The sequence below is a fragment of the Esox lucius genome, chromosome 16, assembly GCF_011004845.1.
Source record: "Esox lucius isolate fEsoLuc1 chromosome 16, fEsoLuc1.pri, whole genome shotgun sequence".
NCBI classification, from domain to species: domain Eukaryota; kingdom Metazoa; phylum Chordata; class Actinopteri; order Esociformes; family Esocidae; genus Esox; species Esox lucius.
This window is the reverse complement of record NC_047584.1, coordinates 12,764,605-12,787,588: the sequence shown is the minus strand read 5'-3', so window position 1 is coordinate 12,787,588 and position 22,984 is coordinate 12,764,605. Positions and strand designations below refer to the sequence as shown.

General features: G+C 41.3%; 1 protein-coding gene across 2 annotated transcripts; it reads right to left on the bottom strand.

Moving 5' to 3' along the window:
• Positions 1-1,225: 1,225 nt before the first annotated feature.
• Positions 1,226-13,997, bottom strand: idh1 (isocitrate dehydrogenase (NADP(+)) 1). Of its 2 annotated transcripts, none has more exons than XM_034286891.1 (9): positions 13,978-13,997; positions 12,385-12,514; positions 8,512-8,803; positions 5,273-5,375; positions 4,554-4,731; positions 4,226-4,377; positions 3,339-3,479; positions 2,983-3,145; positions 1,226-2,855 (listed from the first exon to the last, which is right to left on the bottom strand). In XM_034286891.1, exons 2-9 carry the CDS (start codon positions 12,504-12,506, stop codon positions 2,762-2,764), a joined length of 1,245 nt encoding a protein of 414 aa, XP_034142782.1. In that variant the 5' UTR covers positions 12,507-12,514; positions 13,978-13,997; the 3' UTR covers positions 1,226-2,761. The 2 variants fall into 2 exon arrangements, with proteins under 2 accessions (XP_034142782.1, XP_010878272.1); XM_010879970.4 differs by lacking the exon at positions 13,978-13,997 and adding an exon at positions 13,414-13,520.
• Positions 13,998-22,984: the final 8,987 nt, after the last annotated feature.

The following is a 22,984-nucleotide window of genomic DNA, read 5'->3' as shown; positions in this document are numbered from 1 at the left end:
ATACAGGCAGACACACAGAAAGACACAGCTCTTATAGAAATCTTTGAGAAAATACGTGATTTTAGAAGAAATAGGTGTAATTTGTCTTTGTATTATGATCTGTTTTGTAATGTGGTAATGGCATTTCCTGGATTTCAGTTGGCTTTCAGATTTTCAGTTATCCGATTAAGTTACAGGATTGAAATGTTCTAGAATCCTATGTAAAAAAAATATAAAAATAAATGTTTAAGGCTGAACTGTCTTAATTATGAATATAATAATTAAACAGAATACAAGAGTGGGGATTTTACAAAGGCCGCATTGAATGTGACAGATGTGTAGCAAGTTCAGAACCACAAAACTGAAAGGTGTTCATAAAGAACCACTGTTTAAACCAACCAAATCAACATTTGACCAGCCTGAGGAAACAGCTTCCTGGCTGGATGTTGTCTCAATGGAAAATCCAGTAAAGACTGATCGTCTATTGCTAATATAGCCTCACATGGTCCTTGTGAACATAATGACCTTTTCAGATATCATTGTGCTATGCTGGAGGCTTTCTTTGAGACACCCAAAAGAGTATTTGTTCACAAACACCAGCTAATAATGTGTTTACTGCCTCAGATAAGACCCACATCAACATAAGCAACATTGAATGTTGCCCCATCTATGATTACACAAGTATGCACTCTTCCCATTCATGTCTAATAAACCGGCTCTTTCATTGGCAGAGCCATTTTTGTTGAGCCTTAGACTGGCAAATGAGACTCCCTTCTCGCAGAAGAAATCCAATTAAGTTGGTACAATAGCAGCAACCCTGCAGGCTTTGATACCTTTTTGGAAGCCTTGATTCTCTCCATCCGGTGCCCAAGTACCTCTGCTTTCCTCTCCTCTGGGTTTGTCCAATATCTCCGCTACAACTGGGATTAAAGGTGTTTCGTACAACAGCTAATCATGTCAAGAGTGCTCCTGAGTATGTAAGAAGAATGGACACCACTGTACACTCCCCTCCCAGACATGTCGTACAGTCAGTCCTCCATGCAGTGTTTATTAGGATTACGGGGATGTTGTTCTATTTATTATACATCAGAAACAAAAAGGCCATTGTCATATATACATCATCTCTGCCTTAAACGGAACAAGCCATTTCCTCCGGATAAACTGCAGACGATAACATAAATTGCACTTCACTGACTGAATATTGGCTTCAGATCCATTCGGGGTTGTCAAATTCATACCAAATCCATACAGACCAAAGGACTTTTATTCTTTTATCAGTTACCACAGTGGACTATATAATGTATATCAACATCATCATTGTGACAATTAATCGAGTGAATGACACAGATTGCAATGGCACCATCTATTGGCAAATCTTAAGAGGAAAAACATATTTCCACAAACTAGAGTGGAAGCATTACAAACAAAAACTGCAGATGAGGGATCACATAGACAAGATACACAAAGCATAAAACCACAGCTCTCAAAAAACCATTTATGGAGTTGATATTGTGATCACACAGACCATTGAGTACAAACCTTAACGCCCATATTTTGTAGGATTACTGGCAGATGAAAGTACATTGACTCTGGTTTCTGTATTTCCGGGTCTAGGTTTTAAGCTATTGATTAAACACACGCACACAAAGAAAACCGGGTGGCTTACAACAATCCCTTCCACAAACAATGATATAGTGAGTGGGAACAGAATACACTGTCAACACAAGCAGGTTTTTTCCTACTTAGTAGTTGTCACAGAATATATTAGTTCTTACAGACATAAAAACAATCAAAGGCAGCCAATGTCAGATGACCCTCAGACAACCTCAGGTAGGACTGTCCTCCATCACTGCTTACTGACCACACACACACACACACACACACACACACACACACACACACACACACACACACACACACACACACACACACACACACACACACAGAATAGGGAACCTTGTGCAATTAACAAAACTATATCACGGATTCTTTCTTGGAAAATAATCCCTGATAAACCTGACAACATTGACATAAAATGACAGTGTGGAATCCTAACCAGGTCATCCTGGAATTGCAGATGTAAATGCTTAATAACTGTAAAACTGTTAAAATGGCTAAACAATTCCATTATTTCACCCCTTTAGCAGTTATTTAATAAGAAAACCTATGCAAGTCCATTATACTGCAAAACATACATTTCTATTTAGATTTGTGTCTCTGATGATGTGTGACATGTAGTGACTACATTATTAATGCTAGAATAGATCAATAAAAACAAAGGCTTTTAAAATAACTGTAAAACCTTTACAGTCATTAGGCTATCCTATGAGTTGATATAAAATGTCAAATACATTTAAATAAAATAAAAAGACACAGAAAAAAAAAAGGGTTTGCCAAAATGCCATGCCCAAATTTCATCTTTAATTGAAACATGAAAACTTGGAAATGTGCTGAACTCTGGGTTTGTTGAATCACAGAGTTATGAATTAGGAGTTTAGACTGGCTCTGTGTTACCATGAGGTATGGCTTTACTGTAGTGGTGAGGGATCAATGGAAAAGGGTCTCAGCTCAGCCTAGATCTGAAGCTTGGAGACAAGGCACCTCCTTCAGCAGAACTGGTGGGAATGACTCAGTCCAGAGGGGTCCTAGGTCTTTCAGAAGCTCTGGTTGGGTTCTGGGTTAAATGGACCAGGTACGCCAGTCCCCGAGTCAGTGATACAGGGTTGACTGGGGGCCGGTAGTCCCAGGCACCACTAGTGTGTGTTTAGCATCAGTAAGGACATCACAGTTTGGGTTGGTTGGACATCTTGATCTTCAGGTTGTCCGCCAGTTTATCCAGGAACTCGAAGGTGTTGAGGTAGTCTGATCGTTTAGTACTAACAAAGGGCAAGAGGAAAACAGAGAAAAGAGAAGGCACTTTGAATCACTCTGGTTTGATAATTAGGTTAACCGTATTTCTGTCCATTTACAGCATATATGTGTGCACGTGGAAGAGATCCTCACCCTGCCATCCCTTTGATGCAGATAGCCAGATCCTTGGTCATGAAGCCGGCCTCGATGGTCTCGATGCAGACGGCCTCCAGGGCCTCAGCGAACACGCGCAGCTCTGTGTTGTCATCCAGCTTGGCTCGGTGCAGCAGCCCCCGGGTCCACGCAAATATTGACGCTGCACACGAACGGGAGACGTTAAGGGCGTTTGGAAAAGCTGAGGTTTGTCCTAGGCTCTGGCATTGCCTCTGTATTTCGTTGTAGGTACATTACGACCTACAAACTCTAAACAGGAAGCAGCTGGGTTTGATGCCGTTAGGGCAGGGATTATAAGTCTTAGGGATGAAGCATGGGATGGGGTGGGTCTTTACCAATGGGGTTGGTGGATGTCTCCTTGCCCTGCTGGTGCTGTCTATAGTGGCGTGTCACGGTGCCGTGGGCAGCCTCCGACTCCACCGTACGGCCGTCAGGACAGATGAGCACACTGGTCATCATCCCCAGGGACCCATAACCTGCAACACACAGCGAGACATCCAACACGTCTATTAAACTGGTTCCGAATGAGACGTCACATCTATTAAACTGGTTCCGAATGAGACGTCACATCTATTAAACTGGTTCTGAATGAGACGTCACATCTATTAAACTGGTTCTGAATGAGACGTCACATCTATTAAACTAGTTCTGAATGAGACGTCACATCTATTAAACTGGTTCTGAATGAGACGTCACATCCATTAAACTGGTTCAAAAATAGGTGAAATAGAATAGAATTCTGTTTACAATGTGTCACATCTGAGGGCATGCTCCCTTGACCTTTGGTGTTCGTCATGGTTCTTAAAGGGGCATTATGTAGAATTTATTCTCCATGTGAAAGCTGGGTGAATCACAGCATTCAAACAAACTATCCCCTTACAGCGCATTTTCACTTTTGTTCGACTAGGTTATGAATACTCCAAAAACAAGATTTTGAGATATTTATTAAAGCGATTTAGATGGCACAACGATTCTCACGCTGTTAAGCGATTCCTTTCTCACTCGAGTTTTAACAACCAGAGAATGACAGAGGGCTCTCGCCTGCCATTGTTTGTCAACGTGCCTGAGGAGAGATGATTGGGCCTCAGTGATGCCAATGGATGAGAGGGTTTGGCTTCTGTTGACCAAATGTTCTGTACAGTAGTTCTGGATTTTAGGACGCGCTTTTTTTTTTATGCACCAGTCTGACTGGAATAGAATCAAGTGGACCGACAGATCTTACCTTGGGCTACTGAGTCAGACTGGACATCTCCATCGTAGTTCTTGCAGGCCCAGATGAATCCTCCATCAGACTTCATGACCTGGGCCACCATGTCATCGATCAGTCGATGCTCATACCAGATTTCCTTCTCCTCAAACTTAGAGCGGTACTCCCTGGGACACACGTGGGAAAGCGTTGAGAGCAAGGTGATCACACCGTTACCTAGAACCCATCTATACCCGTGAACCGGACACTGAATGGATGCGTGGTAGTTTGGGTTGTTCATGTCTGTCTCTCTGCTTGCCAGAACATATTTAGTGCTCCACTTTCCTAGGCCAGGCAGACTTACTTCTCGTAAATCTCCTGGAAGATGTCTTTGAAGCGCCCGTCGTACTTCTTGAGGATGGTGTTCTTGGTGCTGAGGTAGAGGGGGCATCCTTTAACCAGGCCCATCTGGAAGGAGCTGTGGGCAAAGTCTCTAATGGAGCTGTCTGTATTGTACATACCCAGAGCCACTCCACCAGAACCTGGACAACAGAGATACAGAGTGCGTCAGTCTAATGAAGATAACGTGTGTACACATGCACGCACACGCTGAGCGCAAATACACACCCTCATTAAGAAAGACTTCATTTTGTGAAGAAGGTGCAAACACAACTGTCAGTAATCAGCTCCATGTTTGTCTACAGTATGTGCTGGACAGAGACCTGTGTGTCTGACGCCTCCATCAAGCATTGTTAAATCAGATACTGTGGCTTTCACATTGAAATGTTTACACAGCAAACATGTAGATTCATAACCCACGGTGCCAGTATGGGTAGGTCTAAACTACTGACTAAACTCCTACAAGGGATTTTTTTCCAAGCCACTGAGCATTAACTCTTGTTGATTGCTCTTTGGGGTTTTAGGCTGGGTGTCTGTAAAAGCACTTTAGGACACCCACTGTTGGGGGGAAAAAGGGCTTTATAAAATACATTTAATTAAAAGATTGACTAACACACTATTATAAAATGCACACAACCTGTACTTGGATATTTTGAGACTGACAGCTAAACAGGTGTTTTTTACCTTCAAAGTCGTGGACGACAAAGTTCACTGGCTCCCCCGTCTTGGGTGTGAACTTCATCTCCAGTCGGCCTGGTCCAGGTACAACAAAGTCTGTGGCCTTGTACTGTAGGGAGCAGACAGGAAGGGTCAGTAGAAGTACTAGACAGGTGCGCCATCTGGTGGAGGAAAAGGGTAGTGGACTCCATGTCAGCCGCAACAAGGAACCAGTAGATCAAATGTGTAGGAGGCATCGGCCTTAGACCAACCACACAGTTTAATACTTCCACAATATATTTAGTCAGACATTTCATGCTTTACGGGACAGGAAAGTGTTGAAAGAGTGGAGGATTTTGTTGAAAGAGCACTAGGTGGGATTTTGCCTCTAAGCTTTACATTTAAGTAATTTGTCTGATGCACTTATCGGACTTACGTACGTCAGAGATTGCAAACATCTGGTAACTATAGTAGTTTACAAAGAAAACAGAATAGAATGACTGAGCTAACTGGAACCGTGAATCGTTAGGCGACCACGACAACATGAGGGTCAGATTGAAAATGTAGCCCGGGTTTCACACCCTACTCCTGTGCAGTGATCTTTATTGATATTAAGGCAGCTTTCATAAAATCTGGAAAACTGAGGGCATTCAAATCAAGTGCACTTGATACTGTACAAAAGGTAAAAAGTGGATTTAAACACTCAAGTGCTAGCTCCTACAATAATTAAGTCCATTAGACAATAACAAAGATGACAATCACGAGTCAAGTCAAAAATGAGTCTGCTAAATTGTTGTAAATGTATTTAAGGCTATATCCCAAATTTGCTCACATCTCATTTTAGCTGAAATCATATTATACTAAAAATGTGGTCGCACAGCCTTTTGGTAGCCTCCCAGATTTGAAGGGTGTCTTCCAACTGCTGTTTTCAGATCCCTCCGACTCCATTGGTTTTATTTAAATCTGGTCTCATTGCTGAAAAAAATAGAGGGCTGTTCTGAACCATTCAGGGGACCTTTACGAAGTGTGTTTGGGACAATGCTTGGAGCTTTCTTACATTGTGATCAACATTGCTCTCCAGAATTACTTGGTGTCTCCTGATTTCATGATTCCATGCACATGTTCAAGGCACACGATGCCAGTGGCAACCCCACAACATCACTGAACCTCTTCCATTTTGACTGTGTGGAAGGTGTTCTGCTCTTTGAAGGCTTCGTTTTGTTTTCTGTAAACATAGCCTGGTTGGTCCATGCTCATTGCACTACACACAGTGACCAAAAAAACCTAATGATCGGTTTTTATATAACAGATACCCGCAACTAATTCCAAAGTAAAGGAGAATAACATGCTTGAAATGTAATTATTTCTAACTACTTCTTGAACTTAAAAATAATGTTCTCTAGGCCATTTTAGGATTGTTTGTGGAATAAGATTTAGTAAATGGTTTAGATTTGTTTTGTTAAACAGCAAACCAAGGAAATACATACTTGGATAAAATGTAGATTTTTAAATGTAAAAATGTTCAGGAAGTAATCTTTCATTATTTGAATAAAGTACAAGGGTGCCCAAATTCTCTATATTAGAGTGGTGAAAATAATTAAGCACATTCAACAGATGCAGGACAAACAGAAATGAAAATAGAAAACGGTGTCTCCCACTGTGACATGCTTCCAAGGTGAATTTGTCTTGACACACATGAAACAGACAATGGTTTGATCTGAATAGGACAGAACTACAGTAGTTGGATAATAAGAATTTTTCCACTAAAGATCAGGGTACGTATTCACAAAACATTGAGGCTAAAAGCAGCTACCAACTTGCTCAATTAGGAAAAACTCTTAAAAACAACAGGCGTGTCAGTCCTAACTTTAGGACTCCAAAATGTTTGCGCTAAGAGTATTTCACGTAGCGTTTTAGCACTAAAACCAGCTCCTAAATCTGTGATGAGATATGGATAGCCAAGAGGAGTCCTAAATCACTGCTGCCGGGAATCCGCCTCATAATCAGGTCAACGTTTTAGAAACATTTATTGATACTGAGCTTTTAACAAGGTATCGGCTTAATTGCAAGGGTTTGATGATCATAGAGGTAGTCAGGGATGTTGTCACTTCACCAACCAACAGAAACAACCCAATAACACTGAAGATCACGGTTGTTTACGAGCTGCCAGACATGTAAGAGGCTGACAATAAGCTGAACATATCTTGACTAGTCAGTATATCATTCTTGGTTTCATGTTTAATCAGTGACACTCAAATTTTTATTTGAATAGCATTATTTCAATAAACCAACATGACACATCCTTCTGCAATATTGCTATGATGAATTCACTGACCGAAACCCCTCTTCTATAAACCAATCCCTGTAGGAATAGTACGTGGGCATAAGCTTATTCATGGAACATGACATCATCCATAGCAACAGGGTTAACCCTGCCTTTTCCCTTAGCTTAAGACTTCTCCCCATTCCTTAGTAAAAGTTGGTCTCAGCAGCTTTGTGAATCGGTTTTAAGAGGAATCTCCTAACTAGAAACTTTTACTGCTATTTGGGAGGCCTCTTAGTGGTAAGATAAAGATAAATGTTTTGTGAATACGGCCCCAGGGTTGTAGATGCATCAGGAAAATGCCATCTAAAATACCCTAGAAACAGACAGTCATCCTGCTTATCTTGGATTCAGGCCGTACCTAGTCTTGCGAGCCCACACCTCCAACCTCGTCCAGCCTCCTAGTGACAAGCTAGGCCTGGTTTAAGAGGCTGTGCCTAACAGGGTTCTCAAAATCACTAACCAACATATTTGTCATGAGCTGGAGCTAACTGACATGGTGCCAGGTGAGATGATATGACTCAGGACCTGCAGTATGGTTTTATGACATGGTTCCTGAGACGGTGTGTCAACATCGTGTTCCAAAGGGCAATGCGTTTAATCACTGACTGACTGAGCCTCCAGTGACAGCCATAATTCCCTGCCCACCCGCCCGTCACTCTGGGTGGGGTCAGACCAGCGCCCCGTAGCGAGCGTGCAGTCACACGCATTATCAATCAGAGGATGTACATGAACGTATCTCCCTCCACTGAATATGAGTAAACAAAGACAAAGGTCTGAAACATGGCTTCATCTACCAACAATGACCCAGAATCCATTCTTTCCTCCTTGAGATATTCACTTCACCGATCTCTTCAGAACGGGCCGTGCCGAGAGGCCTAAAGAGCCGTTCACGAAGCCGGGAGTGAAGAGCCCGATGAACCGAAGGCTTGGTAAAGGTTACCTGATCTCCGTGGGCATGCCTGCCGATGATGATGGGTTTGATCCAGCCGGGGACCAGGCGTGGGATGTTCTTACAGATGATGGCCTCCCGGAACACCGTGCCCCCCAGGATGTTTCGGATGGTCCCGTTGGGCGAACGCCACATCTGCTTCAGCTTGAACTCCTCCACCCGCTTCTCGTCCGGCGTGATGGTGGCGCACTTGATGCCGACGTTGTAGCGCCGCGTCGCCTCCGCCGCCTCCACCGTCACCCTGTCGTCCGTGGCGTCGCGGTTCTCCATGCCCAGGTCGAAGCTACGGAAAGGGGCGGGGAGGGTAGAAGGTCGAGTGGAAGGGAGGGATTGGACAGGACAAGAGGACAGGGAGGAGCATCTTGTTACTTTCAGGGAGGAAAGAAATGCCTTTAAAATCCTGTGGCCCCGTGGAAATAATCTGCTTGACATGAAACAATTCACATTAGCAGACTTCATTCTGATGAAATCCTATTTCATTCTGACATAATAACTGTGTTTTGCATTGATATTCCCTTTAAGTTTTTAATTTAGTGGGGATTACCCATCCAAAGCAGTATCTCAGATGACTGAGCCAGTTACCATCAGAGCCCCACAGAAGTGGAGTAAAATGAGACCCAGTAAACAACAAGGCCTTTGTGTCAAGAGAAGCAGGAATTTAACACTTAAGTGCGCTGCACACCACTACCTTGCTGCATAGCAACGCGAACCTCAATACCGTTCATTTGTTAGACTTGAGGGGTTAGCCATCATTACGAACAACTACCGTTCATTTGATACCAACTTCCAGAAGTTACTGAATTCTCTGCAACCCCGTTTCTAATAGAGAATGGTGCTAAACGTGTTAAAGTCAGTGGGCATGTGTTCAGTTCAGTGTGAAATACATAAAGCCCAGACGGAGTCATCGGAGCGGTCGGTGTGGTGTAAAGCAGATCCCCACAACAGTGCAGAAGATGCATGTGAACAAAGAGGCCAGTCTTGACAGGCCATGTGGCTGAATTCATGTATTGCTCAGCTGCTTGATTAAGTTCTCTCTCAACCAATGGGGATGTAGCGAGGAGCTCAATGCTCTCTTTTTGCGAGTTGCCGGGTCAAACGTCTCCTGTTCTGAAAATGAAACGATGCCAAAACCTGAAAAAACTGGATTTACTTAAATCAACAGACCCTTGAACTGCTGCTACTGGTTAGTGCTTCACATTCCTTCCTGACTGGCACGGCAGCAGTTTCTGCATTGTTTCACTTCTACTTTTTCTACTTTTCTGTCCTTGTGTTCTCTCCAACCAACAGCACCATTACATCAAGTAATATTCAGAATATGGGTAAATTAACTTGGCATATACAAGTGATATAAGATCAGTTCACGTAGATCTGCCCACAAAGGATTATAAACCCCCAAATACATGACTATGTGCATGTATTAATACTTAATTCAGTCCCTTGGGGGGTTTTCCCTAAAGCTGGGCATTGTGTAAATTTGAACTAAAACCTTTCACCCAATTTCTGTTTCAACCCTTCCCACTGGGCATAGAATTACAACAATGTACTGCTTCACTGAACACATTGGCAGTGGGGTCTGAGATGGGGAAGATGTCACCCAGGGCTGTCTTCTGTCACGTCGCACTGTGGCAATTCCTTGTGGTAGGTCGGGGTAACTGCAACTCAATTGTGGTTGTCTAAATCAGTGGTTCCCATTCCTGGTCCTAAGGACCCAAAGGGGTGCATGTTTTTGTTTTTGCACTCATACACCTGATCCAAATTAAAGACCTGATGATAGGTTGATTACGTCAATCAAGTGTGTCATTGGTAGGGCAACATTTGAAACAGGTGCGTGAGTGGTAGGGCAACATTTAAAACAGTTGTGTGAATGGTAGGGTAACATTTGAATCAGGTGTGTGAGTGCTTGGGCAGAAACACCCTTTGGGTCTTGAGGACCAGGATTGGGAAACACTGGTCTAAATCAACCCAAAAAAAATAATGGTTTTTATATTGATTTGAATACATTTTTTATAGAGGTTTTTATTTTGACAATGACTGACCCCATTGTTAATAGAATGACTATTACACCACATCATGTTGTGTCATAACTGAAAATATAGTGAAAGAAGAACTTGTATGCCCTTATAAACAGACCTCAAACTTAACTGGCAGTTCTGAGAAACAGCAACAGCTTTGCTGAAGACCCTTAAAAGCCCATGTACATTATGATAATCACAACAAAGCAGCCAAAGTCCTGTGTAGGTCTGTGCGTGTGTGTGCGTGTGTGATTACTATCAGTGCAGTCTGAAGTTCAAGTGCAAAAAGAGAAGTGGGCAATCAATGAACTAGGACTGAAACAGCTCAGAAAGCACACTTTCATTACAGTAGAATCTAGATGCAATACATCACATCTATATCAATCAGCTGTGCTTTACCCACCTTGGGACATACTTCTTAACAGATATTTTATTACTCATGACTCAAAGCATCCATCATCTGGGATGCACAGCAGAAGGCAACCACTGTCTTCTATCTAGAGACTGGAACACTCCAGCTGAACTCACATATCACAGGGGACTCTGTAAATGAACAGTAAAGAAGGTGTTGTGTAATATGCAGCACTCGTCTCCTTGACACTGTGTGTGGGCCAACGGTTAATCCAGACACGTCTACCTCGTGTCTCCTACACTGTGGGCCAGGGGTTCTCCAGAGCACCTGAACCTCTCCCACAAACTGTGCAAAGTGCAAGTCAGGTATTTAAAGGGGCCATATAGAAGATTTGTTCACAGCTAGCACAAACGGATGGGGAAATGACCTGAAGAAATCCATAGTTTTGGGCAAAATTTTATGTCTATGAAATTGTTCAGAGTGCCTAAAATATTCCCCCATTAAAACGTTCTCGCCGGTCTGTCTGTCAGTTTGCATTGACTTGTAGTGTCCACATACTCACTTAAGACACTTACAGTACAACCCCCCCCCCCCCCACCCACCCACCCACCCACCCTAAACCACCCTGGACTAGCTGAAACTACGCAGGCTCGTTTGATAAAGGATGAGGAGACAAGTAATATTACCGCTTAAATGTTGTCTTGTAAATATTTTCAACACAGAGGTGTGTAGACTTTTTATATCCACTGTACATCAACAAGCAGGTAAAACCTGAATCACAGAGAAGCTTTACATTGTGTTGACTAGCTCGCCTGGTGTGACAAGTGTGCGAAACACAGTCGCTGGAGCTGCTCTTTCTTGCAGTGCAAGTCAGAGTTGTGTATTTCTGACTGAAACATGTTTTGGAGGGAGATCTACCCAGATCAGCACTAAAGGCAGAACTGAATAAATTATTGGTTGACCCAGTGGATAGAGCTTAAGCCCAAACGTTGAAGTCACTCAGTTTAACTTTACATTTAAATTTAAAATGTTTAGGGTAAGATTAAGGCACTTGTAAGGTGTCTCTGTAAGGCACTTTGTGACAACTGCTGTTGTAAAAAGGGCTTTATAAATACATTTGATTGATTAAAAAAGTTGAGGCTGATGATAAGAGTTAATAGGCAAAGGGTAAGCACAAACCCTGGTCAACATGTCCTCTGAGAGCATTCAGCTCATTCAAAACACAAGTCCCACCCCTCTGTATTCTGTCTAGCAATCACATTCATGTCTGTCTTCATGGCAGATCTCCACGGTGACAGAACCTTCCAGCTGCTGAGATCCCAGTCTCAACAGGGTCATACCCATTGTACAGGGCAAATTCACTCAAACTGAAAGGGACCACTGGAACTGGTTCCATAGAAATGCTTGTTTTAAATGCAAAACCATTTCCGGTAGTGATCCACTTTTCTCCGGTGGGCACTAAAGAGCACAGGTCCAGGCATACGAGCAGGTATAACTCACCTGTGCAGGTCCATCTCCAAGTAGGGGAAGATTAGTTTCTCCTTAATTAGCTCCCAGATGACACGGGTCATCTCATCCCCCTGCATCTCCACCACCGACCCGGCCTTTATCTTCTGAGACATCCTAGACCCTGTGAAGAAAGGGTGGGGGAGGAAAGAGGGACAGAGGGGGCATAGAGACAGGGAGAGGTATAGAGAAGGGGTGTCAGAGTATAGTGAGAACGAACGTGGGAACAAGAAAGCCTGAGATTAATCCGCCACACCTTCTGAGCACAGAAAGACATTTCAGGGGGCCATTTAGCTGGCTGACAGGACAAACAGTTGCCAGACCAGTGAGGTAGCATTTTTCTATATTTTGAGATTACATCTTTATTTTTAAAAGTCTAACCGATATCTCTGACAAGCATTCATTTATTTTCTATAAAAAGTGATATAATACGATATACCTGACAGGCGGGATCAGTTCAGTTTACCATCAAACCCGTAAGATAAAACATAACCAATCTAAAAACCAATACCGGTGCCAGTTTAGAGAGTATAATTGTTCTTCTCAGTAACAATGTTACAACATTTGACCATGAAAAAGCAGGCCCAGAATGTTACATAACACAATGGAGATCGTACGATGAGGAGGGGCTACAGTCTGTGGATACTAGCAACGAAGAATGTTCAAATCATCAGTGGATTTAAGATAGCCTCTCTGAATGACAAACGAACTCACTTTACCCCGGAATTTCTACTTCCTGAATAAGCCGGGTGTATTCAGAGCTGTCATAATCATCCATTACAGCAAAGTTCAATACATGCAATTATTTTTTAACAGGCCTACATCTTTGGCAAATAAGAAACGATCTGAAAGCAACTTAAGTACAATGCATTTTGCCGAATAGCATTCCGTATTAAAAAAAGAAAGCTGGTTTTAAAGACACCGATCGCTTTTCTCAAATCCTTTTTTATATGATTACTGTTGAACGTTGCGATAAGCACAAATAATAGCTGTTAAGGCTAATAAAATGTTATGAATGCCTACCTTTTTCTAATAGAACCACAAACTGTACAGGTATTGAGCAGATGGTAGAACGTCCTGTTCTACACCGATGGGTACACTTCCAAATCAACAAGGCGTCAACCTAGTCATTAGAACTGTGCCACTGCCCGCTCGACAGACACTGTCTGAACCAATCAACGGAGATGTATAATCTAAAACAGCCAATAGAATAATCCCACACAATTTTAAGAGGTCATTTAAATGACCCGTTTAGCCTAACGTAGACGAGCTAAAATAAATTGGGGCGGGTGTTTGTTCAAGTGTGCAGTTGCATAAAAAAATTCTTAGCAACACAAGGTTCTCTTTATGTGCAGGCTATTTAGAAATAGTGTTGATTTTATCTTTTCAGAAGCAAAACAAATGCGTTACATGGTGTGCATGCGCTTTTTAAGTAAGCCTATTTGACACATTCGTTACTCATCGTGATAAATATAACCGTCGTCAGGTTTTTTACATTACTTAGCTGGTTCATCTGAAAAAGTGGCCCAGATTTGCTCAGTCATGTTGGACACTGAAAACGTATCCTACAAAAAAAATCATTCTGACCTCCAAACCGTAGGCGATCTGGCACACAGAGCATGGCTTCTTTCGATGACACGTTTACAGGTTTAGATCAACCGGTGTTGTTACGTTTCAGAGTGCAACGTTGTGCGACACATTTAAACAATTGTGGGTGGTTGCCGTTGAAGATTTGGTGATAATCATTATTTAAAAGTAGAGAAAAATATTTAAAGGAACAAGTTCAGAAATCACAATTCAGTAGTCAAATAAATCAGCTCTATTTTATAAAATAAAACATATACCATTATTACTATTTGCAATGGGTAAATACTATATTCCCAAAAACAGTGTGGCATTAGAAACTTAATATATCATCCAAATTCCTTAAAACATTGTTTTAATTAGGTCAGGTATGTCCTCTGCCTATAACTAAACTCAATGTGTCCTCCATCACAATATAATCCTTCTGATTCCTCTTTTCAACTGAAAAGCCCCAGTCTGCAATCTTTTGGTTTAGAAGACAAGTGTGACATCCAATCTTAGCCTAATAAAAGACAAAATGGTGTACCCCCCTTCCTAAACGACCTGCCTAACACCTGAACCTCATTTAGTTTGGGAAGTGTCAATGGTAGTGACGTGTCTGGGTGTGGTCCCTTATAACAAGAACACTTTAAACCCAGAGTTACTATTTGTGTATGTCAACATTGGAAATAAAGAGGTTTCAAGGGAAATCAAGAAAGCCAATATGAGACTAAAACCAACTGGTACGTTTCGAACAATCTTAAAGTATGAAAGAATAAGAAATACTGTCCAAAAGATCAAACACTCCTCAGAAATGTAGTCCAGTCACTACACCTTGAGTCCGAGTACAAGCCCGTGGCATCAGTGGTCAAGTCTCTATGGCTGAGTATGAGAATTAGTTCTGGTGCTCAGGCGTGAGTTACTGGGTCCATAACAATTTAAACAAAAATGTGATTAACTGTGATTACATTAGTGAAACGTAACGTCAAGAGGATTTGTGTCTCTAACTAGTGTAGCGACCTCAGTAAGGCCACAACTCGCCCCACCAAATGTGATATTCGTATTTGGAACAGTGAGTACTGCACCCGTCTGGGGAGCCGAAGGTCACAGGTTTGTGTCAGACGTGGGATTGGCCCGGATGACCACTGGAGTGGCGTGTCTCCATGAGGGACTTGGTATAGTGAAGCGTGAGGACACACTCTCTCATTTGGTGGGGGTAGTGTAGACATGGCCCGCCAGTTGCTACAATACAATTTGCTCTACTTTTTCCATCCTCTCACTATTGCCAATTTTGCTAAACAGGAGCAAAACTGAACAGAATGAAACTCTGAAGAAACGTTCAGATTTTCACAAGCATGGGTCACAATTAATAATACTATTATCTTCTCTATCGTGACCAATGATATTTGGATGTATTTATATTGATTCATTAAGAACTGAACTTAATCTAATCTAATTGTCGCTACCCGTTGAATTACAAAATGCCCTTTTATCAAATACATTATCTTTCAGCAAAACAATTATGTAAAGAACATGTAAACAACTTAGCCAGAAGATGGCAGGATTTCACTTCATTTCAATCATTGGAAATACCTCTCATTTTCTCAGCTTGGTGCGGGAGAGGAAATGTGGCCTTGTTTATGGCTCACATCTGTAAAAGTAATTAACAGATCATAGGGCTCTCAGTTAATGTGTTAAAGACATCTGTTGTATCTGTTATTCGTTATGTAGGTTTATGGCCCGTCTGTCTTGAAAGAATCATTTACAATGTTAATATAGTGTCTTGGGGAAGGGGGGGACCCCTGGGGTGACTCCTATTTAGCCAGGGTCCGGCATTCAACAAGTACTGTGTTGCATTTTCAACTGCTGTATTAATAGAGGTTAAATTTGAGTATTCAGACTTTTCGTCATCATTTGTGGTAATTTGCTCTACTAAGGCTATAGTTGAAATGGTTCTGTCCTTTGAATCATCCTATCCAATTTCAGTTTAATTCCAAATTTTTGTGTGTTGGACTGAAAAAACCTGAACTAAATGAACAGTCTGCACTGCATACTTTGTACACCATGTATCTGATGCATTCAGTGAGAGAACCTGCTTTTGATTTAAGAAATGCAGACACAATTAATTTGACTTAATATGACATGGAAAAACATTATTTTTAAGTCCATGTTAAGTCAACTTATTTCAAATAAAAATGGTGCCATACCAAAACAGTATCAAAAACAATGGGAAAATGAAAGAATGTCACCTATGGGAGTTACTGCTTTTAGCAACGAAGGAGAGTTTAGTTCTCCCGAGAGAAAACTTAATTGGTTTTTAGTTTCTCGGTGAACACATCTTATAAGCCTATTGTGGGTGTAGACCATTATTGTATTTGGATGACAGGTCAAATTTGATTACCAAACCTGATCTGCTACCTTGAAGCACAGCAGCCATAGCAACTGCACCAGATGTGCACCGAAAGAAACATTTTGGGATTGTTTGGCCTATCCACGCCAATTATTTAGTTTTTCGTCTGATTTACTGAGAAACAACATGTACTTTTTTTTCTTCTGGAAATTGCCAATACTGAATATGCAGAGCATATCCAGAACATTTTGAATGGGGGGGGGCATAACATTTCAAAACCTAATAGATTTTTTCCTCATTGGAATTGTAATGGTTCAACACACTAAAGCAGGGGTGTCCAAACAGTTCCACAGAGGGCCGAGTGTCTGCAGGTTCACTCTCACCTTGTACTTGATTGATTAATTAGCTTACTAATGGGTTAGTTTCTACCCTCATCTGGTTGTTTAGGTCTGAACTGGGAACCAATTTATAGGAAAAAAAACAAAAACCTGCAGACACTCGGCCCTCCATGGAACGGTTTGGACACCCCTGCACTAAAGCAATCAGCTTATCATTTGATAATTTCAATTCCAAATGTATTGTTAGTTTGCCTTCAAGGTCAGAACTGTATATCATTGTACTATATACTGTACTGTATCAGTTTACTTGAATGTGTTTTCACTACCAACTCAGCCATTTCATGATACCTTTAGATGCAACATTTTATTTTCCGCCAATTATAATTGTTTGAAAATAATTTTGCATTAAGTCAGTGGTACTCAAATCTTTCCTGGTGTAATAATGCTCATAGGTTTGTAGGTTTCTAAAAGCAGGCTGAAATTCATACTGCAAATAAAAAACTTCTGTGAACAAAATACTTTGTATATTGACTGATGACAAATGGGGTTCTGCCTGGCTACTCAAACCTTTTAATGTAGTCATATGATAAAATGTTCAGGCTGAACAGTTGTCAGGCAATCTAAACACAAAAAATATAAAATTGACCAGACATTCTTCTTATTAATACAGCTTCATATATAAATATAGTACCAGTCAAAGGTTTGGACACCATTCAAATTAATTTAGAAAATGTGTCTAAATTTGACTGGTAATGTACACTGCTCAAAAAATGTAAGGGAACCTGTAATCATCAAAGAATAACAGCAAGTAAATTAAACTTTGGGCATATCAATCTGTCCAGTTAGGAAGTATGAGCGATTGTGAATCAATGTCAACTGTTTTGGTGCAAATGAAAGTGACAACAGGTGCACTGCAACAGCAAGACAACCCCCAAAAAGGAAACCGCAAGACAACCCTGAAAAAGGAAATGGATTTGCAGGTGGTGGCCATAGACAATTGCTCACTCCTTATCCTTCCTGATTCTTCTCCAGTTTTGTGTATTGCTAGTTTCAGGCTGTACCTGCAGCCCATTTAGGTTGCACAGGTAGTCCAGGCATACCCTTGAAGGATCACACAGACCTCCATGTGCCAGCCAATGGTACCCTGACTGCTGTTAGGTACCAGGATGAAACCCTCACACAGAGCTTACGCTGGTGAAGTGGGCCATGGGTTCCTCCTGGTGCAGGACAATGCCCGGCATCATGTGGCCAGAGTGTGTAGGGAGTTCCTAGATGACAAAGGCATTGATACTGTTGACTGGCCCTCACGTTACCCAGACCTGAATACAATTGAGAACCTTAGGGATGTTATGTATCGATTAATCTGATGCCGCCAAATAGCACCACAGACTGTCCAGGAGCTCACTGATGCCCTGACCCAGGTCTGGGAGGAGATAACCCAGGACACCATCTGTCATCTCATCAGGACCATGCCCAGATGTTGTCAGGAGTGCTTACAGACACGTGGGGGACATACACACTACTGAGTCACATTATGAGTTGCAGTGATGAAATTCATGCAAGTTGGAAAAGCCTGTGAGTTCAATTGTTTACTTTAGATTTTCGGTTTGAATCCGGCCCTCAATAAGTTGGTGATTTTGGTTTCCATTGACCATTGTCATTTTGTTCTCAACAAATTACAAAATGTAGAGTAAAGATTTTGATCTTTAATATATTTTGTTCATCGAGACCCAATGTGTGATTTAAGTGTTCCCTTAGTTTTTTCTGAGCAGTGTATATACATACATTTAGGTCTGGAAATATTTGGACACTGATACAATTTTAATAATTTTGGCTCTGTCCGCTACCACAATGGATTTGAAATGAAACAACTGAGATGCAATTAAAGTGCAGTCTTTCAGCTTTAATTCAAGGGGTTGAACAAAAATATTGTATTAATTCATCCGGCTATTTCTGTCTTTGTCATATCATCCATAAACACTAATGACCCAGTGCCATTGAAAGCCATGCGTGCCCATGCCATCACACTGCCTCCACCATGTTTTACAGATGATGTGGTATGCTTTGGATCATGAGCCGTTCCAAACCTTTTCCATTTCTTCCCATCATTCTGGTACAGGTTGATCTTGTCCAAAGAATGCTGTTCCAGAACTGGGCTGGCTTTTTTAGATGTTTGTTGGTCAAGTCTAATCTGGCCTTTCTATTCTTGAGGCTTATGAATGGTTTGCACCTTGTGGTAAACCCTCTGTATTTGTTCTCGTGAAGTCTTGTCTTGTCAGGAGAGTGTTCTTCATTTGGCTGGATGTTGTGAAGGGGTTTTTCTTTACCATGGAAAGGATCCTACGATCATCCACCACTGTTGTATTCCATGGACGTCCAGGCCTTTTTGTGTTGCAGAGCTCACCAGTGCATTCTTTTTTCCTTAGAATGTACCAAACTGTTGATCTGGCCACTCCTAATGTTTCTGCTATGTCCCTTTGAGAACTCCTTTGACCTCATGTTGTGGGTTCACAGTAGCAGCTTCCAAATGTGAATACCACACCTGGAATCAACTCCAGATCTTTGACCTGCTTCATTGAAGAAGAAATAACGAAGGAATAGCCCACACCTGTCCATGAAACAGCTTTTGAGTGAATTGTCCAATTACTTTTGGTCCCTTGAAAAGGTGGTAACATATTAAATAGCTGTAATTCCTAAACCCTTCCTCCAATTTAGAATACCATCAAATTAAAGCTGAGAGACTGCACTTTAAGCCCATGTTAATTGTTTAACTGTAACTATGATATATTTTAGTAAACAGACCAAATAAAACTTGTCACTATCCAATTATGTCTGTACCTAACTGTACATATACAGCACTGTGCAATAGTCTTTGGTACCCTAAAAGTGTTTCTGTAGAAAGAGCAATATTAGGTTTCCAAACAACACAGTGTTACATAGAATTATTTGTATTTTCCTAAATAAAGTATGTGCCTAAGACTTTTGCATATTGTACCTTTCAAGAGATGTACTTTGGACACAGTTTTTATGTATGCACCATTCTGTATGCAACATTTTGTGCTTGTAGGCTTTAGAACAGCTGCTGGGAGAGGTGTTATGTTGGGCATAGTATAGATAGAATGTGTTTGTGTGATTTGACTATTAGGTTCATTGTTTGTAATGTAGAATATAAATAAAGCATTATCAAAAACAAATGTAACAACAGCATACCATAAGGTCCAGATAAAGTGGGGAGAACAAGTATTTGATACACTGCCGATTTTCCCACTTACAAAGCATGTAGAAGTCAGTAATTTTTATCATAGGTACTCTTCAACTGCAAGTGAGAGAATCTAAAACAAAAATCCATAAAATCACATTGTATGATTTTTAAGTAATTAATTTGCATTTTATTGCATGACATAAGTAAAAAAGAAGAAAAGCAGAACTAAATATTTGGTACAGAAACCTTTGTTTGCAGTTACAGAGATCATATGTTTCCTTGACCAGGTTTGCACACACTGCAGCAGACCTTCTCCAAATCCTTCAGGTTTCGGGGCTGTCGCTGGGCAATATGGACTTTCAGCTCCCTCCAAAGATTTTCTATTGTGTTCAGGTCTGGAGACTGGCTAGGCCACTCCAGGACCTTGAGATCCTTCTTACGGAGCCACTCTTTAGTTGCCCTGGCTGTGTGTTTCGGGTCATTGTCATGCTGGAACACCCAGCCACGACCCATCTTCAATGCTCTTACTAAGGGAAGGAGGTTGTTGGCCAATATCTCACGATACATGGCCCCATCCATCCTCCCCTCAATATGGTGCAGTTGTCCGGTCCCCTTTGCAGAAGCGCATCCCCAAAGAATGATGTTTCCACATCCATGCTTCACGGTTGGGATGGTGTTCTTGGGGTTGTACTCATCCTCTATTTTTGTCTCATCAGACCACATGACCTTCTCCCATTCCTCCCACAGCTCTCTGGTATTGGCCATTGTGGAGAGGTTGGAGTCTGTTTGATTGAGTGTGTGATGTCTTCGAAGTAAGGAGAAGCAGGAGAACGAGGCGATGTGTATTTGCTGTGTTTAATTAGCAACACAGCAGCGAAGCTTAACAGCACTCTTTTCATAAGAGAGACAATAACACACAAAGACAGGGGAAGCAGAGGGAACATATATACTGGGGGGAATGATGAAGATGAAAACCAGGTGCGCTAGACGAGACACAGGTGAAATGCATATTGAGATGTGCGGTGGTGTCAGAAGGCCGGTGTCGTCGACCGCTGGAGCCTGTCTGCTGCAGGGGGAGGTGAGGCAGCAGAGGGCGCAGTTGTCACAGAGTGTGTGGACAGGTGTCTTTTATACAGGTAACGGGTTCAAACAGGTGCAGTTAATCCAGGCAATTAGTGGAGAACAGGAGGTCTTCTTAAAGAAAAACTAAAAGGTCTGTGAGAGCTGGAATTCTTACTGGTTGGTAGGTGATCAAATACTTATGTCATGTAATATTAATTATTTAAAAATCATACAATGTGATTTTCTGGATTTTTGTTTTAGATTCCGTCTCTCACAGTTGAAGTGTACCTATGATAAAAATTACAGACCTCTACATGCTTTGTAAGTACAAAAACCTGCAAAATCGGCAGTGTATCAAATACTTGTTCTCCCCACTGTATGGTATTGGGTGATGTGAGGTTGGATCCAGGTGTAAGAGGCTCACTTTCACAATCACCAACTTATGTGCAAGCCTTGGTAAAGCATTCCTATTCTCATCGTCTGCATGTTACTGGTCACTCTTGCGTAAATCTTTTAGAAGCTCTGTAGAGACAAAAATGCAGTCCGTTCCAGGACACCAATACGTGCATGAAGATACATGAAGATATTGTATTCAAGGTAGTGTTAACAGTTTTGAAATGTAAAATGAAAACCACAAAAATTGGAAAACGCATTTGCTAGATAACCTTGTCCTACAAATTCCACAGCAGTCTGTGCTAGAGGGAATGTAACATCTAGATGGTCGCTCCCAGATAAAGTGCCATAAGACCTAATTGTAAACTTGACAGCATGGCTGTGCTTAGAGCTAAGACCATTATCTTTAGCTATACTAAAACATGAAAACTAAAGAAAAGGTTGTGTGGAATGTGGTTTCACATTTAATATTCTTGTTTGGCTTATTCAAAGAATGAGGAAAGGCTAATGTTGCCTTGATTTATCCAGCGCCCAACACAAAGCTAGATAGCCGGTTAACTAACCTTAGGTAACTCACTAACATTACCGTAATTCAGCTGGCTAGACAAAACAGCTTTGCTTACTGTACATACATTAGCACCAAGCAACATGTTACATTTCTGAAGAACTATTATCATGCAAAACGTGTTGCAAAAAGTCAACTTAAAGTCCGCTAGTAAACATTATTTGTTAAAAAAAACAATATGAAATATCTAAAGGTGAAAAGTCTGTACCAGTCAAGTAAAACATGACAACCCACCTGTTCGGCCGGTTCGCATATGTTTGTTGGTCAGTCTAGATTCCAATAGGGCGCCGTCACCAGAGAACCTCCAGAGGCACGCTGCGTGTCTAGAAGGTGGCTGTACCGGAATCGGATTATATGAATCGAAAGCTACATGAGAAAAATATAATACTGACATCAGATCAGATCTTAGTTAGTTGCACAACGGCCAATGGTCCTTCTCTATTGAATTGATCTACTTGAGTAACGGCCTATCAGATGACAGATTTTTTGGTGTCAACACTGGTGGCTAATCATATTTGAGGCGTGGCCATTTCCACTCTCTGGACACGCCCCTGCGATTAGGCCTATATAGCGACCATTCCGCATAATCTGTGCCATTTGCATGTTGTAACTACAAAATGTAACTTCGTTCTTTATTTTTTTCCAGCACTGTATCTAAGAACACGTTTAACTATTCAAAATGTGTTATGGTCAATCTCCTGTTATTCTTCTTCTGTCACATTACCCTTCTTCAGTCACGTTACTCTTCATCTGAGTAACAGGCCTGAAAGTAACAGAGTTTTTAGCAAAACATTCGCAAATGCATGAAATGTAGCCATTAATAATAATATCAAGAGAAGACTTAGCACCTTCAAGTAGTTTACCAAAACTATCTTATAGATATAATTTAGGTAACAGGATTGAACTTTCAGGTTGACATTCTAGGTCATACTTTCAATATGATAATAAAATACAGAAAAAAGACTAAGAACTAACTGATGGAATTCCCATGGCCTTCATGAGACTCAAATTATACTACTTCCTCTTGGTCATGTATCTTGTGGAATGTCCCACATTTTTATAAAGGGGAATGTATCAGGATAACAGGAATTAGTGAAAACCTGGGGACACAAATTATATTT

Excerpts from the sequence above, each read along its gene's own strand:
- idh1 (XM_034286891.1), bottom strand. The coding sequence starts at position 12,506 with ATGTCTCAGAAGATAAAGGCCGGGTCGGTGGTGGAGATGCAGGGGGAT. Across the intron at positions 4,732-5,272 it reads TGTCGTCCACGACTTTGAAG|GTTCTGGTGGAGTGGCTCTG; the intron begins GTAAAAAACACC and ends TCTGTTGTCCAG. Across the intron at positions 3,146-3,338 it reads GACATCCACCAACCCCATTG|CGTCAATATTTGCGTGGACC; the intron begins GTAAAGACCCAC and ends GTTCGTGTGCAG.